General features: G+C 35.8%; 1 protein-coding gene across 1 annotated transcript; it reads left to right on the top strand.

The window, feature by feature from the left end:
• Window positions 1-1,613: 1,613 nt before the first annotated feature.
• On the top strand, window positions 1,614-19,855 carry LOC132552466 (DNA ligase 4-like). Its single transcript, XM_060216637.1, has 18 exons — window positions 1,614-1,822; window positions 2,618-2,695; window positions 2,934-3,035; window positions 3,528-3,836; window positions 4,242-4,346; window positions 4,737-4,843; window positions 5,195-5,340; window positions 5,934-6,135; window positions 8,702-8,984; window positions 10,710-10,877; window positions 11,422-11,559; window positions 11,986-12,132; window positions 12,723-12,840; window positions 13,733-13,865; window positions 14,740-14,875; window positions 17,643-17,737; window positions 18,173-18,325; window positions 19,333-19,855. The coding sequence occupies exons 1-18, from the start codon at window positions 1,631-1,633 to the stop codon at window positions 19,466-19,468; spliced, it is 2,748 nt and encodes a 915-aa protein (XP_060072620.1). The 5' UTR covers window positions 1,614-1,630; the 3' UTR covers window positions 19,469-19,855.
• Window positions 19,856-20,291: the final 436 nt, after the last annotated feature.

The following is a 20,291-nucleotide window of genomic DNA, read 5'->3' as shown; positions in this document are numbered from 1 at the left end:
TAAAAATGAGCAGACACATATTAACAAAGCGGACAGAAGACAAGTAAATGCAGATATAACAACATGGTCTTAAATCTTGCGCAAAATTGATAAACGTCTGACGAAAAATGAACGTACGAAAGAGATTTGAAATGTTAAGTCTGGGCCATGCCCACTCACTATGATGCCACCAAATATTTATACAGTTATAAAGATGACGTGTCTTTGAATTTAATTGTTCAGTAGAAAAATTGTTACTGACGTGAAAAAGGCGTAGACGTGTGGACTATTGTATGTCAAAACAGTCATTGTACAAAGCTGAGAAAATCTGCTTTCAACGTGAATTAAAGTAAAAAAGACAAGAGATCCAAAGGGCTTGTATCGCTCGTCTGTTCATATGCTTAAGATAGAAAAAAAAACTGTCGGTAAAATCAATTTTGGCTTGTTCGAAAGCCATTTATCCAAGCATAGTTTGGGATTTCAACACCGTTTTACTCATGTGTCATTGAGACTTTGTCAAGTTAATTAATATGAATGGACTTACTCGCCCTGTACCTTATCGAGGTAATACCCAAATACCACGACTCTTGATGTTTTGATTTCACTAAGAGAAAGGTTTAAAGATTTCAAGAACATTTAACCCCTGTAATATTGAAAGTAGGCTAAAGTTCCCCATCTCATCATGCTACAGGCTGAATACCACGTGTACATGGCTGTTCTGGTTAATGAGAAAGTGTCTAAAGATTTTAACACATCTGACATCTGTGATTTTAAATGTAGGTAGCAATTAACGAGTTACATACGAAATACCACTACACCGGACTTTGTTGGTAAGACTTAGCGTTTTAAGATTGGGCACTTTTGACTTCTGTTACCCTGAAAGTTATATAAAAAACAGGACTATTCCTAACCTACAAGTCTAATATCGCTACCCTTGGCCTCTTGGTTCGTGAGAAGAAGTTGTTTGAAGGGAAATTTTTGATGCCGGACAGATGACAAAACTTGTACGAATGTCGTTTTCCCTCGTGATTTCAGATTACAATGCCATGGTATGTTACTGACAAATTACAGTAACTGTTTTCGTCCTGTGCGTATCGATTACATTATCTACTGAATTGGAAGAATGAAGTCAGACCACTGGGATATACAGTACGGTATTTAAACGACTAAGCAAAGGGCAATCCCTCGAAAAAAGGTAAGAAAATCCTCGATAGTATTATATGTATGCATCGTAGATTTTTGATTAGCATTTAGGGTTTCAACTTCTTAAAACAAATACACTTCAATGTGCACATGTTACTCCGTTCATAACAGCCTATAAAATAGCACATGCATTTATTTAAATGTCTAATTCCAACGAAAAATGAATTTTGACACGTTGTCTGAAATACGAAGTTAAGGGGGAAACAATACAGATGATTGTTATGATAAAAGATATCTCTTCCTGCCTGGCGTCGAACCCGTAGTATGTTCATAACGAAAATCGAACTCTTCAATGCGGAGGTAATAAAGTTGATTGTTTACAGTCGGCGGATTTATCAGTGATAATGCTGAGTGTTACATTTTGTGACGGTGTAAATGGTTCAGTAGAAAAGATCTTACTGGTTTGAAGTAATTTTAATATATTATCTAAAGACAGAAACTTAAAGCAATGGCAGACGGTAACGACGATGACAAACCATCTGTAACTGTCGCATCCAAGGTATCATTTGCGGAACTATGTGGGCTACTGGAGAAAATATCCAAAACTCAAGGCAATGACAAGAAGAAGCGAACTTTAACAGATTTTGTTGATAAATGGAGAAACTTTCATAACACCCTGCATGAAGATGATAAAGACACGGTAAGTTTTTTTTATCCTATAAGTAACTCTTTTACTGCAGGGCCATTTAACAGAAGACGTCGGGGGGTATTGTTCCGCACTTCATTTCTGGTAACACAGGAATCTGCAATGCACAGTACATGCATTACAGTTACATATTACATAAGACAGTTACTTATAATTAACCTACAACGCAATATTACATATTGGACCAATATTCACCAGGGGAGAATGTGCATGTGCACACGGTGCTGGCCAGGTGCGGAATGACGTGACTGGAATCCGAGGACAGGTGCTTCGCGACACCCGCCTCATTGCCTTTAGACGAAGAAATCTAACCATTTCGAATCTCCACGGAGTGATGTCAGTGTACACAATGTACAAAGAATAGAGCAAATGTGTAGCATAAATAGATAGTCTCAGATAATCCAGGAAGTTCCTCATCTCTTTTATATATATGAACTTAATTCATATCAACAATTGCCAAACAAGCTATATTAACTTGTTGGCCCAGATGGAAATGACCTTAATATGTGATGTCCAATTTTGGAATTGAACTTTAATGGCCTTAATATATAAGCGAAAGGCGAGTATGTTACCACTGCACCATACCTTTGATTTTTTTATCCCAATATATCAATATATTATTTTGCCCATTCTTATTTCAGTGTAGCTACTGTGCAGTATATAGATTTGTTTTTGTTCTGTTGTTAGCATATCACTTACTTCATCAATGTTAGAGGTATACATGGCACAATACATGTACTTATGACTGCTAGCACCTTGTCAACATGAGATTTAATGATTTTATTTCAGACTGACTCGTTCTATCCTGCCATGCGGTTATTACTTCCTCATCATGAGAAGGAGAGAGTGGCATATGGAATTAAAGAGGTACAATACATTCTGTATAAATTGTATAGCATATTGTTATTGGGATTATAACCCCTAATTTATTGTCATAATGCATTTTGATAAAGATCACATGTAACATTAGAATTTGATTTACTTTGAAATAAAATCAAGAAAGTAAAATGAAATCATTATCCTCAATTACATGTATCACCATTTTAATTTTTCATTGCAAAAGAAGACCTACCAGTATTAATGTTCAACTATCGGTATGTTACAGCACATGTTAGCCAAGTTGCTGATTGAAGTGTTGTGTTTAGGGAAGGATAGTGCTGATGCCAACCGGCTGCTCAACTACAAAGCTCCAAAAACAGCAAGAGCTGTAAGTGTTTATTATGAAAATAGTGTTAATTTTAAAGAGTCCACCACAGCTGTCTAAATTGCTATCAGTTCTGTAGCTGTTGTTACATTGTGACATAACAATGGGAGATCTTAGATATAGAGCCAAAAGGATTTCAAGTGATACATGGAAATGTCTGTTTCTTCAGACATTTGCTTGAATGATCAATTATGTGGTAAAAATGGTCTTAAATTTGTTTTCAGTTGATTTGTGATGTATGAAAGTCATCAAAAAAATTTTCACTAAAGTCTGACTAATATGAAATAAATCAAAGATTCATTTCATTAAATCACATACCAAATGGAAACTTAAGATCCTATAACTATATATCATGAATAAAGGAATTGTTTGAGAAGGACATTAGTGTGGCCATAAGGAGTTTGGTGTCATGTTGATAATGGCCTGACAACTACACAGAATGCAGAAGGTCATATGTTTTACATTTAATTTGTTGTATGTGGTCTCTAAATTCAGGATGCTGGAGATTTTGCTGGGGTGACCTACTTTGTGTTGAAGAACCGTTGTCCAGAGAGAGGAACACTAACCATTCAGGAAGTTAATGATTGTTTAGATGGCATCGCCCAGAACAACGCAGCAAAGAAGAAGGATCTGGTGAGGAAGAATGTGCTACGACTGTTGACTAACATGTCAGCCCTAGAGCTTAAATGGCTCATCAGAATGATAGTGAAGGAGCTAAAGGTTGGACTGAGTCAGGCATCTGTCCTTTCAGTGTATCATCCCGATGCTGAGGACTTCTTCAATGTCAACAACAACCTGGAAAAGGTATTCATTGATATTGTTATGGTAAAACTGCAGACAGATCAAATAGGTACAGGTATATAGATTCAAAGAGAGGAAATTTTAAAATAGAACCAATAATTCTATGTTGGACAACAGTTTAAAACTCTGCTTAACCCAGATCTACTACATTTTGTACACATTGAGTTTTAGTCTGTAACAAGGCCTAATCACATGTATTGAGATTTTGACCTGGCAAAAACTACTTCATTTTGCTAATATTTACATTGCCAATAAAACTCTCTGTAGTCTTATTTGGAAAAGGGCATGTTGAAATGGCAGATTGTTAAATTGGAAAAGTAGACCCGATTGAGCTCTTACTGAAACAAAATGTTCATGCGTATATGACCAGTTACAAGTTAAGTCATGGCTAATCTCTTTTTACTGAAGGTGTGTCGAATGCTGAGAGAGCGGAGTGTACGGGTACATGAGATTGGTATCAGCATCTTCTCACCTTTTTCCCCAATGCTGGGGGAGAGAGCTTCACCTGATGAGGTACGCGTGTTTTCAACTTTTGATTATCTTACTGATATTATCTGTAAATATTGACAGTAACTTATTGTACTACATTTACATACAGCTGTTTCCAAAAAAAGACTGAATGTGAAACTAGTAGATGGTTGATGGTGTAATATGTCACTGTACATTTCATAATGGATATTGTTTAGAAAAAATTATAATCATTAATGTTACCTTGGTCTTCAGTGTTTTAAAGTACTAAAGAGCAATGAATAAGATGAGAAAAAATCTGAAACAGAAACATTATCTTGTTACGTTTAGAGATAGATACTGTAATTTGTGATAGTTGTGGTAATTAGGGTAACATTGTTCATAAATGACCAAACATTTTTATTTAGAATTGCAATATATTACATGATTTCACAGGTGGAAAAACTAATGGAGGGCAAGACCTACTTCATAGAGACAAAGTTTGATGGCGAGCGTATGTTGTTACACAGACGAGATGATGAGTACAAATATTTCTCTAGGAGGTATGACATCTGACCAAGAGACATAACAATCTAAAATGAGAACTGTTGTTTTTTTTAACCAGTATTTATATGTTGTCAGTAATATCTTAAAAACCAAATTTTATTATGGTTCTGATAATACATCATTTGCAACACAAATTAGTTTGATTTTTCATAAGACAATTTGAATTCACTATTTAAGATTTATTTTGCATATATTTTTTGTAATTCATCAAAATGTTTGCCACTATGTATATTGTTGGTAGCTGATGTTTATTGTTTCTGAGTACGTTTTGCATTGATATCATGTTTATTGTTGTTATGAATCTTATGTATAAATTGTCTGTAATGTTCATATTTTTTTGCTATTAGTGCTAATGAATATACAGCCACATTTGGGTCCAACAGTTTTGAAGGAAATTTCACACCATTTATTCACGACTTGTTCAAGCCTGGGATCAAGTCATGTATATTGGATGGAGAAATGTTGGGATACCATGCTGAAACCAAAACTTATGGTTTGTGTTTTATTTCACTTTATACTTAGTGTTTGTGCAGTGTGATAACACCAAAACTTAAAATTTCAGTGTGTATGTGTATAATTTCATTGTCAATTTACAAGGAAGAACTAGATAATGTAACAAATTTATGGCAAATACAGTTAGTGTTATAGATTTGTTTTATTAATCCATGTGTTAGAAAAATATGTCACAACTAATAATACTGTATATTCACTCTGCCCATACATCTTTGCACTGAGTTTCATTCAGTTTTCTTAATGATTACAATGTTGTTTGCCTGAGAGAATTCAGTAGATTCATGGCAGAATTTCAAAATACATGTATACCTTGACTTGTCTATATGCTGACTTCTCTCATTGCTATCTCTCTAGATAGAAAGTCTTAGGTGGAATTTGGTTTGGGTATTGTCTTTAACCATGCTCTGAGTTTAGTAAACTGTAAAGCTGAATATTTAGACATATTATCAACTGAGAAACTCTTTACATATACATATAATGTACAGGTAATAAAAATTTTGTTAAATGTCAACTCATAGATAAAATATTTCAAAAGAAAGTGTTTACAAGGGAATTTTTTTTTCTAAATTTCAGCAACAAAGGCAATGAACACAGACATCAAACGACAACAACAGGAAGGTTATCAACCGTGTTATAACATATTTGACATTGTGGTACTTAATGACAAAATACTCACCAATAAACCAATTAGGGAAAGATTACAGCTGCTGAAAACTGTGATAGAGCCAGAGGAGGGCCGTGTACAGATCAGTCAGCACACAGAGGCCAACACAAAGTAAGAATGATATATGATAGGAGACAGTTATAGCTGTAGAGACTGTGATAGAGCCAGAGGAGGGCCGTGTACAGATCAGTCAGCACACAGAGGCCAACACAAAGTAAGTACGATATATGATAGGAGACAGTTATAGCTGTAGAGACTGTGATAGAGCCAGAGGAGGGTCGTGTACAGATCAGTCAGCACACAGAGGCCAACACTAAGTAAGTACGATATATGATAGGGAACAGTTATAGCTGTAGAGACTATGATTGAGCCAGAGGAGGGCCGTGTACAGATCAGTCAGCATACAGAGGCCAACACAAAGTAAGTACGATATATGATAGGGAACAGTTATAGCTGTAGAGACTGTGATAGAGCCAGAGGAGGGTCGTGTACAGATCAGTCAGCACACAGAGGCCAACACAAAGTAAGTATGATATATGATAGGGAACAGTTATAGCTGTAGAGACTGTGATAGAGCCAGAGGAGGGCTGTGTATAGATCAGTCAGCATACAGAGGCCAACACAAAGTAAGTACGATATATGATAGGGAACAGTTATAGCTGTAGAGACTGTGATAGGGCCGTGTACAGATCAGTCAGCACACAGAGTCCAACACAAAGTAAGTACGATATATGATAGGGAACAGTTATAGCTGTAGAGACTGTGATAGAGCCAGAGGAGGGCCGTGTACAGATCAGTCAGCACACAGAGGCCAACACAAAGTAAGTACGATATATGATACGGAACAGTTATAGCTGTAGAGACTGATAGAGCCAGAGGAGGGCCGTGTACAGATCAGTCAGCACACAGAGGCCAACACAAAGTAAGTATGATATATGATAGGGAACAGTTATAGCTGTAGAGACTGTGATAGAGACAGAGGAGGGCTATGTATAGATCAATCAGCATACAGAGGCCAACACAAAGTAAGTACGATATATGATAGGGAACAGTTATAGCTGTAGAGACTGTGATAGAGCCAGAGGAGGGTCGTGTACAGATCAGTCAGCACACAGAGGCCAACACAAAGTAAGTATGATATATGATAGGGAACAGTTATAGCTGTAGAGACTGTGATAGAGCCAGCTGATCAGTAGCACACAGAGAACACAAAGTAAGTACGATATATGATAGGGAACAGTTATAGCTGTAGAGACTGTGATAGAGCCAGAGGAGGGCCGTGTACAGATCAGTCAGCACACAGAGGCCAACACAAAGTAAGTATGATATATGATAGGGAACAGTTATAGCTGTAGAGACTGTGATAGAGCCAGAGGAGGGCTGTGTATAGATCAATCAGCATACAGAGGCCAACACAAAGTAAGTACGATATATGATAGGGAACAGTTATAGCTGTTGAGACTGTGATAGGGCCGTGTACAGATCAGTCAGCACACAGAGTCCAACACAAAGTAAGTACGATATATGATAGGGAACAGTTATAGCTGTAGAGGCTGTGATAGAGCCAAAGGAGGGCCGTGTACAGATCAGTCAGCACACAGAGGCCAACACAAAGTAAGTACGATATATGATAGGGAACAGTTATAGCTGTAGAGACTGTGATAGAGCCAGAGGAGGGCCGTGTACAGATCAGTCAGCACACAGAGGCCAACACAAAGTAAGTACAATATATGATAAGGAGACGGTTATAGCTGTAGAGACTGTGATAGAGCCAGAGGAGGGCCGTGTACAGATCAGTCAGCACACAGAGGCCAACACTAAGTAAGTACGATATATGATAGGGAACAGTTATAGCTGTAGAGACTGTGATAGAGCCAGAGGAGGGCCGTGTACAGATCAGTCAGCACACAGAGGCCAACACAAAGTAAGTACGATATATGATAGGAGACAGTTATAGCTGTAGAGACTGTGATAGAGTCAGAGGAGGGTCGTGTACAGATCAGTCAGCACACAGAGGCCAACACTAAGTAAGTACGATATATGATGGGGAACATTTACAGCTGCTGGAGACTGTTTTCATGTAAGAGTTTTGGAGGAGGGGTGTGTACACATAAGTTGGTACACTGATCCCCCACAGAAAATAAGAAGATAATAGATGGTAGGGAGAGACAGGTATAAATTACTCTCAGATTTCGACTATTCTTTCTCTTTTATTTAAATTTTGGTAAGATTCATTCATGCACATGAATTATGAATGTACACATTATTGATATGTAGTAGAAATAGCCATTACATATATGATATGAAAGACATTAGTCTATCTGATGATTATCAAATTGATAAACATAGTAAAGGTGATAGTAAAGGTGGCTTATGGGTACAGCTCCCCCTTCCTCCCCTTGTATTTCGACTGAGCAATGTACTCCCTTAGTCCAGATATATAAGGTTTGTCCAAAACAAAAACTTTTGTAAGGGCAAATGTATTGAAATTGCTGTGAAGTAATCATAACAATAAGTCTTTGAGTTTGCGTTTTGTTCATAATCAAAGTTCTTCCCTACCTGTGTTAAGTTTGAACAGCTTAAGATTTCCTGATATAAATACATGCAGACGTGTTTTTATTGCCAGCGTGCAGTAAATGCCAGTGTAAGTCTGAACCTCATCATTTTATTACTATAGCCAGGAGTGTGCGGATGCCCTGAACAAAGCTATTGATGGTAGAGAAGAAGGCATCATGGTGAAGAACCCGGACTCAGTCTACAGACCCAATACTAGGAAGGGTGGCTGGATCAAGATAAAACCAGAGTATGTGGGGGGTCTCATGGATGAGCTCGATGTCCTGGTGGTTGGAGGGTACCTTGGAGTTGGCCACCGTGGTGGGATGATGTCACACTTTCTATGTGCTGTAGCAGTTCCCACAGATGATGGGGAGAAGCCAGAAGTATTCCATTCCTTCTGTAAGGTAAAATATACCACTAAGGTTGTCAGTAGAAGACTATTTCACCCTTCTGTAAGGTAAAATTGACCAATAAGGTTGTCAGTAGAAGACTATTTCACCCTTCTGTAAGGTAAAATATACCAATGAGGTTGTCAGTAGAAGACTATTTCACCATTCTGTAAGGTAAAATTGACCAATAAGGTTGTCAGTAGAAGACTATTTCACCCTTCTGTAAGGTAAAATATACCAATGAGGTTGTCAGTAGAAGACTATTTCACCATTCTGTAAGGTAAAATTGACCAATAAGGTTGTCAGTAGAAGACTATTTCACCCTTCTGTAAGGTAAAATATACCAATTAGGTTGTCAGTAGAAGACTATTTCACCCTTCTGTAAGGTAAAATCTACGAATGAGGTTGTCAGTAGAAGACTATTTCACCCTTCTGTAAGTAAAATCGTAAGATTGTCAATAAAAGACTCTATGTCACCCTTCTGTAAGGTAAAATTGACCAATGAGGTTGTTAGTAGAAGACTATTTCACCCTTCTGTAAGGTAAAATCTACCAATGAGGTTGTCAGTAGAAGACTATTTCACCCTTCTGTAAGGTAAAATATACCAATTAGGTTGTCAGTAGAAGACTATTTCACCCTTCTGTAAGGTAAAATATACCAATGAGGTTGTCAGTAGAAGACTATTTCACCATTCTGTAAGGTAAAATATACCAATTAGGTTGTCAGTAGAAGACTATTTCACCCTTCTGTAAGGTAAAATCTACGAATGAGGTTGTCAGTAGAAGACTATTTCACCCTTCTGTAAGGTAAAATTGACCAATAAGGTTGTCAGTAGAAGACTATTTCACCCTTCTGTAAGGTAAAATATACCAATTAGGTTGTCAGTAGAAGACTATTTCACCCTTCTGTAAGGTAAAATATACCAATTAGGTTGTCAGTAGAAGACTATTTCACCCTTCTGTAAGGTAAAATCTACGAATGAGGTTGTCAGTAGAAGACTATTTCACCCTTCTGTACAGTAAAATCGACCAATAAGATTGTCAATAAAAGACTCTATGTCACCCTTCTGTAAGGTAAAATTGACCAATGAGGTTGTTAGTAGAAGACTATTTCACCCTTCTGTAAGGTAAAATATACCAATTAGGTTGTCAGTAGAAGACTATTTCACCCTTCTGTAAGGTAAAATATACCAATTAGGTTGTCAGTAGAAGACTATTTCACCCTTCTGTAAGGTAAAATATACCAATGAGGTTGTCAGTAGAAGACTATTTCACCCTTCTGTAAGGTAAAATATACCAATAAGGTTGTCAATAGAAGACTATTTCATCCTTCTGTAAGGTAAAATATACCAATAAGGTTGTCAGTAGAAGACTATTTCACCATTCTGTAAGGTAAAATATACCAATAAGGTTGTCAATTGAAGACTCTATTTCATCCTTCTGTAAGACGTCACGATTACAAATTCAAACATATCAATGTTATCTAATAGATTGATCAAGTATAGTAATGCTTTTAGATATTTCATATTTTTGGTTCTAATTAGAGAAAAGGTGAAGGGTGATGTGTCATGCAAACCTTCTCTATGTTTAAATGGAAGATTTAAGTACCTTATTTGTTGATCCTGTTAACTTCACACTGATGGTGAATTCTTTACGTCTATTTGAGGTAGTAAATTGTGTTATTTCAGTTCCTTTTCTTGTTATTACAATAAATAAAACGTTTCATTTACTGGGTTCATAGGTTGGATCAGGATACTCTAAAAAGGAACTTGGAGAATTTAACGAGAAGTTGAAGGATCATTGGAAAGTATTTGACAAGAGGAATCCTCCGTCTTCTGTTGTACTGGCTTCTGGCTTCAAGGAGAAACCAGACGCTTGGATAGAGCCATGTAACTCCTGTATAGTCCAGGTAAACAAATGATATTCAGGGGTGGGGAAAATTATGACAAACTGTGGTTGGTGTATATGTTCTGTTTGGTTGTTCATTTCATAATGGTGTCTGGAGAGTTTCTCTAGAGCTGTTACATGTAGGATCATCGATATAGTACAATGTGTGGGAACGCATAAAAAGGAACTGTACCAATGTACTATGTAATGATAATCAACAATATGTGTTATATAATTATACAGGTGAAGTGTCCTAATTGCTCTTGACTGTTGCTATCAACACTTATGATTAATCGTAGAAAAGATTAGCCCAGACAACACTGTGATGTCATGTCTGCTTCATGATAAGGAATCAAATAAAAATTTCCCTCCACTCTCTAGAATGAAATGATGAGAATGAGATTATTGATAGGTTTCTTCATTATCAGAATGCCAAAAAAACCCCAAGCTTTCTGGTATCTACAAATGAAATTTCATCATTTAAGGGAAAACATAAAATTGTGAAAAAATGTGGAAAAACTTGAAATCCAAGAGATCGGCATCTTTTAGTGTTTTTTCTGTCCCAGATAAGAGCAGCAGAAATTATCGACAGTGACCGGTTTAAGACAGGTTGTACACTTAGGTTCCCCCGTGTTGAGTGTTTCCGTGAAGACAAAGCCTGGCATGAAAGCATGACTCTTGCAGACATTTTGGAACTAAAGGAGGTTTGTGACATATCAATTTTCATTGATCATATCTGAATGTAGGAAATATATTCTGGTTGTCTCCCGTAATCCATTTTATGAAGGTTATTCCATTTGTATTCAAGTGTTCTAGTAATCAAGTTGTTGTAGCGATGGATCAACTCAAGAAAAACTGGTAACATGGCATCACATATGTCTCAGATTTATTCGGTAATTAATAATGACAACGATGATGATGATGATGTTGACGATGACGACGACGATGAGGAGTTAACTACATAGTGATTTGTTGATTTTGAATGGTTCTGATGATGATGATGATGATGATGATGATGATGATGATGATGATGATGAGTTGATTTTGAATGGTTCTCTGGTAATACAGTGACTCTATATATTAAATAGTTTTGTATCTCCCTAATCACATTTCTTTATACACATTTGCAGAAGTCTGGAGGTAAATTAGCAGGTGGTAAGGTGGAACTTGCTGATGGAGAAGAACCTGTAAAGAAAAAGAGAAAGATTGTCAGTCGAGTAGTCCGTCCCACTCTTGGAGCTCAGTTTAAGGGCGCTGATGTCACATCTGTTACTCAGGTAAATTATCAAATTATAGTGAACATGGAGAGCTTCTTAAATCTATACTCAGCATCACATACCTTTATACTCTGTGTGAACATTTCCATAACATATTTACAAGAAGGGAAGGAGTGACAAAAATTTAATGCAAATTTTCAAATTTTTCTTTCAAAACAAAGATTATTTAATGTTGTTAGATGATCAAGCTGTGTTTGGTGTTGTGAATTTTGAATTTCATGAAAAATGAAGCACAGATCTGTATAAACTTTATAAAAGTGTAGAATACATACTACTATATACAAATGACAATTGTGGTAAGCCCTTATTTCCTTTTATTTACATGCAGTAAAGCATGGGTGTCAACTTATTACTTCTTACTCAAAGTCAGCTGTCGGGCTTTACAATGAAATTTGGTTTATTATGTCAATAGACAGCAGTATATAAAGGGTATATTACTGGGCATGGGCGTGTTGATGGATAATTATGGTATCTTTAAAACAAAGTATGTTTATGATTTTGTTGTGCTCATTTGGTAACATTGGTAAGATATTTGGCCACTTGCCATGCAGGTATGAAAGTCATGCTAGGTGTAGTATTTAATTTTTCAGGTATCAAAGATGCTGGAAGGAAAAGAGTTTTGTGTGATAAATGGTCCGTCATCTTTTCCAAAGCATGCCATAGAGACAAAAATTGTAGAATTTGGTGGTAGAATTGTTCAAAATCCAGGTAAAATTTCCTGTTAATATTTTATTGCAGAATGAGGATAAGATAATGTTATCATTCTATAGATTAATGATCTATTGATTTATTTAATCTTAATGATAAAATACAACTTCACTTCAAGTCTTGGTGAATATATATAGTAAATCTTTTTTATTGTTTAATTCAAAATCATTTATTATCCAGTTTTGTCAACATTATTTACTCGATGAAAACCGTATTAAATACTTGATTAATGTAATATATAGCATACATAATATAACTGGTAGGGATCATAATATTTTTTTTTTAAACAAAGAATGTTTAATGTTATTACATGATCAAGCTGTCTGGTGTTATGAAATAAAACTTTTTTTTTTTTTTTTTTTTGCGCTTTTAGATAAATAAAACAACACTATATTTACTATTGAAAGATAAAGTCAAGTTTCCCTTTTTAGACGAAACTTTGTGAGATAAAGATTTGTTTGTAATTGTTAGACAAAACATTATTCAGTTTTATGAGATAAATCTTTATTCAGTGTTATAAGATGAAGCTATGTTTGGTATTGTGAGACAAAGCTTTATTCAGTGTTTTAAGGTAACACTTATGTTTGGTATTAATAAAGCTATATTTGGTATTGTTTGACCAAACTTTATTCAGTGTTGTAAAATAAAGCTTTATTAGGTATTGCTAGACAAAGCTTTATTTAATGTTGTAAGATAAACCTATGTTTGGTTTGTTAAATAAAGATTTATTTAATGTTGTTAGATAAAGTTGTTCAGTATTAATAGACAAAGCTTTATTTAATGTTGTAAGATAAAGCTATGTTTGGTATTGATAGATAATCTTGCTAGATATACCTTTGTTAGTTGTTATCAACCTTAATCAGAGTTGATTGTTGTATGTTTTCTGCTTCAGGTCCATCTACCTTCTGTGTCCTGGCAGACAAGGTAGCTGTCCGTGTCACCAACCTTATTAAACGTGATATGTATGATATTGTCAAGGTAACTTGGTTCCAGCGCTGTGTGGAGGCCAGCCGATGGATACCATGGTAATTACACAGTAGACTTGTGATACAAACTACGATATATCAGGAATTTTTAGTGGGTATCTAATTTTGGAGAATTTTGCGACCCTGTCAAAATCCCCCCCCCCCCCCCCCCCCCCCCCCCAAAAAAAAAAAAAATCACAAAAAGTCAAAATCGCTGAATTTGCATGTTTTCTTTCTTTTTATTGTTGAGGCATGAATAATGCACCTATAGAGCTGATGTACCTACATACACCTGGACACTTTCTAGTCGTGAACATTTCTGTAATAAATAAATACTTGTCAGCATGTAAATCTCAAGCAGAAATTGCTCCCATGTTTCTAAGTAACATGATAGGTGTAGTATTACAGTCATTATTCATTTTTGTACTAATACACAATGTTACCTGAAAACTGTCCAGGTGTACCATTTACATTCAAATCCACAATCTAGTCTCGTTTTTGTGAAATCATGACTTAAACAATTATATGCTTATATATGGATGTCAGAGAAGTGATCTGTTGTACTTGAAGTCATCAATGCCCTTTTCTGAAATTGTATTCCATTGTTGGCTACAAATCCAAAAACTATTCTTAACTGTGATATTTACTACACAATATTCTTTTAAGACTTGCAATTCTCAAAACATGTTCCTGGTGTTTTATTATTGTAAGTATTGGATAGATTTTAACTTCTTTTCACTGATTAGATTCACCATGAATTATCTTTTGTATGAGTCTGTATATTCACACATTGATAGAATTGGAACAAATATCCTTTTTTATTGGTCTGCTCATTTGTACATTGTAAAATATTCAGCTGAAAGGAGGTCCTGCTGCTTTCTGTAACTAAATATTCGGTGATTAATAGTAGTAATGTTTTCTTTAAATTTTTGAGGTCCCCAGCAGACATGATCCACACATCACCTAAGACCCAATTGGATTTCAAGCAGCAATATGATGAGTTTGGTGACAGTTATGTGGACCCAACAAGTCCTGACCAGCTACAGACAGTGTTTGGAAGAATAACTAAGGTAATGTTAACTACAAATCCCAGACCAACTACAGACAGTGTTTGTTAGAATAACTGAGGTTATGTCCACTTCAAAAGTCCTGACCAGCTATAGACAGTGTTTGGTAGAATAACTAAGGTAATGTTAACTACAAATCCCAGACCAACTACAGACAGTGTTTGTTAGAATAACTGAGGTTATGTCCACTTCAAAAGTCCTGACCAGCTATAGACAGTGTTTGGTAGAATAACTAAGGTAATGTTAACTACAAATCCCAGACCAACTACAGACAGTTTGGTAGAATAACTAAGTTAATGTTAACTACAAATCCCAGACCAGCTACAGACAGTTTGGTAGAATAACTAAGGTAATGTTATCTACAAATCCCAGACCAGCTACAGACAGTGTTTGGTAGAATAACTAAGGTAATGTTAACTACAAAAGTCCAGACCAGCTACAGACAGTGTTTGGTAGAATAACTAAGGTAATGTTACCTACAAATCCCAGACCAACTACAGACAGTTTGGTAGAATAACTAAGTTAATGTTAACTACAAATCCCAGACCAGCTACAGACAGTTTGGTAGAATAACTAAGGTAATGTTATCTACAAATCCCAGACCAGCTACAGACAGTGTTTGGTAGAATAACTAAGGTAATGTTAACTACAAATCCCAGACCAGCTACAGACAGTTTGGTAGAATAACTAAGGTAATGTTAACTACAAATCCCAGACCAGCTACAGACAGTGTTTGGTAGAATAACTAAGGTAATGTCTCCTACTGAAGTCCAGACCAACCACAGACAGTGTTTGGTAGAATAAATTAGGTAATGTCCACTACAAAAGTCCAGACCAGCTACAGACAGTGTTTGGTAGAATAACTAAGTTAATGTTAACTACAAATCCCAGACCAGCTACAGACAGTGTTTGGTAGAATAAATAAGGTAATGTCCACTACAAAAGTCCAGACCAACTACAGACAGTGTTTGGTAGAATAAATAAGGTAATGTTAACTACAAAAGTCCAGACCAGCTACAGACAGTGTTTGGTAGAATAACTAAGGTAATGTTAACTTCAAATCCCAGACCAACTACAGACAGTGTTTGGTAGAATAACTAAGGTAATGTTAACTACAAAAGTCCAGACCAACTACAGACAGTGTTTGGTAGAATAACTAAGGTAATGTTAACTTCAAATCCCAGACCAACTACAGACAGTGTTTGGTAGAATAACTAAGGTAATGTTAACTTCAAATCCCAGACCAACTACAGACAGTGTTTGGTAGAATAACTAAGGTAATGTTAACTACAAAAGTCCAGACCAACTACAGACAGTGTTTGGTAGAATAAATAAGGTAATGTCCCATACAAAAGTCCAGACCAGCTACAGACAGTGTTTGGTAGAATAAATAAGGTAATGTCCCATACAAAAGTCCAGACCAGCTACAGACAGTGTTTGGTAGAATAACTAAGGTAATGTTAACTTCAAATCCAAGACCAACCACAGACAGTGTTTGGTAGAATAACTAAGGTAATGTTAACTACAAAAGTCCAGACCAACTACAGACAGTGTTTGGTAGAATAACTAAGGTAATGTTAACTACAAAAGTCCAGACCAACTACAGACAGTGTTTGGTAGAATAAATAAGGTAATGTCCCATACAAAAGTCCAGACCAACTACAGACAGTGTTTGGTAGAATAACTAAGGTAATGTTAACTACAAATCCCAGACCAGCTACAGTCAGTGTTTGGTAGAATAACTAAGGTAATGTCCACTACAAAAGTCCTGACTAACCACAGACAGTGTTTGGTAGAATAACTAAGGCAATGTCCACTACAAAAGTCCAGACCAACCACAGATAGTGTTTGGTAGAATAACTAAAGTAATGTCCACTACAAAAGTTCAGACCAACGACAGATAGTGTTTGGTAGAATAACTAAAGTAATGTCCACTACAAAAGTCCTGACTAACCACAGACAGTGTTTGGTAGAATAACTAAGGTAATGTCCACTACAAAAGTCCTGACTAACCACAGACAGTGTTTGGTAGAATAAATAAGGTAATGTCCACTACAAAAGTCCTGACTAACCACAGATAGTGTTTGGTAGAATACGGTAACTAAGGTAACATCCACTACCGAAGTCCAGACTGACTACAGATAGTGTTTGATGGAATGACAAAGTCAAAGTACCAATGTCAAGAAGAAGGTCTGTAAAATAGAAGAGCTGGGATATAGTGTTTGGTATTGGAGATGTTGATAGTAAGGTACAACGTTGGACCCTTACTGACCCATCAGAGTTCTAGTCAAATATAATCTATACTAAAACTGCTTACTCTGTAAGTGTTAAATATATATCTACATAGCTGTGTCTTGAAAGGCTAATCTGTTACCAGTGTGTGTTTACAATCAATTTATGTCGGTGGATGGCTGGCATTTTAAAACAAAATTTCATATTATCAGCCCATGACTGAGATAAGTCAATATGAAATAGTTACAAGTAATAAAATTATTTTCCTCGTACATTACAGGGGTAAAATTGCATAAACCTTTCTCAACTAGTTTCATTTCCATATTCTTTGAATTGATTAGATTACCTCCCTTTGTAGTTAAGCATGGAAAGACTATTGAAGATCATATTATTTTAATTGTGACATCACCAGGCACTAAATATCAGATAAAGGTATCAGATATACAAGGCAAAAAATGAAGCACAGGGTAGTGAAGTGAGATTTCTGCATCTCACAAAGTCAGATTTGTCTTAAAGGTTGTAAATTGAACTTTTTCAGGTTGAAAATGATATGACAGATCCTCTGGAGGTAGCTGAGATTGAGGAGGCCTACTTCCCTGATGATTCTCCATATGGATTGTTCCGAACCTGCAGGTAGCAATTATATTGGTTATCAATCTAAACAAATATACCTTTAAATCATGGACACTAAACTATTTGTTAATGACAAAGTAAAGGGACAAAAATTATCTGTTGTATTTATCCAAATATAGGAGCAGGTTGATTAAGCTCAAAGTTTAAATCAATATCATTGATTTGGACGGACTCACTTCTCCTGAAGTGCTTGCTGGTTGTTAATCAAATCAATACTTTGCGCATGAATCCCTCATTGATAAAGCCAAGTATTTCTACATCATGTGAAAATTTTTCATATGCAAATATTTTATTCAAAAGAATCTGAGTTATGTTTTCTCAATAAATGGGGTAAAAGTGGGAGAATCAGTTGAAATCTTTCATTCACCTTTTTCCTTATACATACAGGTGTTGAAAAGGTTGGAAAGAAACATTTAATGTGTGGTCTTATTTTAGGTTTTACATGGATGACAGCCTAGTAATTGATGACAAAACAACAAAATTAAAGAACTCCACACTGGACTTCCTTGCCCTGGAGTTACGGTTCTTTGGGGGAAGCATTGCTGAAGAAATGGACTCTTTGGTTTCTCACGTCATGGTGGACAAAAGGTAGGAAAATGGACTTCTGTGTGCTTTAAAGAGCCTGCTATCAATAGATAACTTAGAATACTGTCAGGTCATGTAGTAAACTGAATAAGTGTATTTTGTTATTTTTATTGGCCCGTTGGGTATATTACATTGGGTGCTGCCTTATTATAACCTGGTAGATGTTACATAGTAGAAGTACATACAGTGTGGTGGCTTAGACTGCTTTTGTTTAGGTATGACCTTTGACATAGAAACAATATATCATCAGGAAGGGCACTTGTATCAAAAGGATATTCACTTGTAGACACAGCTGAGAAAAGCAGTCACAGAGTGATCTATGAACTGTGATCCAAAACTTCATTGTGTTTCTTCCTCCTTACTGAATACCAGAAATATCTATCTAAATCAATTCTGTTGTCTTTATAGGTCACTAGACATTGTCATCCATAAATTTCCTTCATGGATCTACTTTACCCTTCCAAACGATCATACCAAATTTGTACTGCTACGTTAGTCCTGATCTAAGCCTGTCACTTTGTTTGAATCCAGCCTATTTAGTCAGTTGAACCAGATCTACATAAGTGGCCATGATTGTCATAGACGATGGTGAAACAAATACTATCTCAAATATAGAGGAACGATCATGGGAAAGTGTGAAGGTTGTTTCATGATTTTTAAAATGAAGGCTAATTTAACAGTTCACACAGTAAATAATCATTTAGTGATGTATGGCATGTTACTCTATACAAATGTTTGTTTTTGGTATGACTGATCTTTTTATACAATTGATGACATTCTTTTCTTCTGTCGGCATTAACACTTTCTGAAAAGATGTTTGCCCTCCAACTTGAGACCCAGTTGGATGGAATTTTTACTGTGTATTAAAATGTCAAACTTAATTAGATATTGGCTGTGAGGCTATCAGAAATCAATACGCACAAATCTGTATAATTAGAGAGTGATTCCCTGCTCGGCTGATAGATGCCAAGGATTATCTTATAAGGTATAATCTGTTTTTTTTTCTGCAGTGACCTCAGTCGACTGGAGAAAATAAAGGGAATAAGGAGAGAGAGGAGGAAGAAGTTTCACATCGTCACAAGAGACTGGGTCCGACAATGTATGGAAGAGGGAACTTTAGTGTCAGCACGCAGCTTTGAGCCATGAAGTTTCTTATCACCACAAAAGACAGGGTTAAACAATTTATTGAGGAGGGAACATAAGTGTTAGCACATAGCTTAGAACCAACTGAATGGAACTTATTATAATGTAAACACTCACATCAGTCTGAAAAAACAAACTCATCATTCACAGAAGTGTTGAAAATTTCTTAGGTCATCATCATATGTTATTTACTTTAGCCAGGAAAGTTCTACTGTTGAATCAGAACTGATGCAATATGTTATTTTTAAAAAATCTCAGGGTGAAGCAAAACTATATTGTGTGACTTCTATTGCAGACTTGAGAAAAACAAATAGAACTTTTCACAAATGATCCTTGTCTAGGTTCCTGTTTACAATATGTTATTGACAGAAAATATGCCAATAGTGAATTACTAAAAGATGTGAAGTATTGCAGTGTATTTCTCATTGTATTGACAAGGGGAATAACTCTTTGTGAAAAGTTTAGGCAGCAATTTTATAATACATCTGTAGAAAATAAAATCTAAAATAAAAACCTTTAATATCCTTGTGTTATTTGTGCAAAAAATTAATTCTCAGGGATATTTTGATATAGTTGACTAATGCGGGTGTGCAATCCCTTCCCAAAGCATCTGACTCTAAAAAGGTATCAAAATGGTAGGTATTGACATAAATAAACCCCCAAACCTTCAATCAGTAAAAATTAATTAAAGTTCAAAGTGTAAAGTTTGACCATTTAATCTTTTAAACTTGTTAACATGAAATATTCGTTGGATGAGAACCAAGTTACATACTAATTCTGTCACTCGATATTGGTGACATCAGTATTTTTTTCATATTTTTAGCCT

Source organism: Ylistrum balloti, unplaced genomic scaffold (assembly GCF_031769215.1).
Source record: "Ylistrum balloti isolate Yb309-2 unplaced genomic scaffold, AGI_CSIRO_Ybal_v1 Utg370248, whole genome shotgun sequence".
Lineage (NCBI taxonomy): Eukaryota > Metazoa > Mollusca > Bivalvia > Pectinida > Pectinidae > Ylistrum > Ylistrum balloti.
The sequence above is the reverse complement of the archived record's forward strand: the minus strand, read 5'-3'. Positions and strand labels throughout refer to the sequence as shown.

Excerpts from the sequence above, each read along its gene's own strand:
- LOC132552466 (XM_060216637.1), top strand. The coding sequence starts at position 1,631 with ATGGCAGACGGTAACGACGATGACAAACCATCTGTAACTGTCGCATCC. Across the intron at positions 1,823-2,617 it reads ATGAAGATGATAAAGACACG|ACTGACTCGTTCTATCCTGC; the intron begins GTAAGTTTTTTT and ends ATTTTATTTCAG. Across the intron at positions 10,878-11,421 it reads GTAACTCCTGTATAGTCCAG|ATAAGAGCAGCAGAAATTAT; the intron begins GTAAACAAATGA and ends TTTCTGTCCCAG.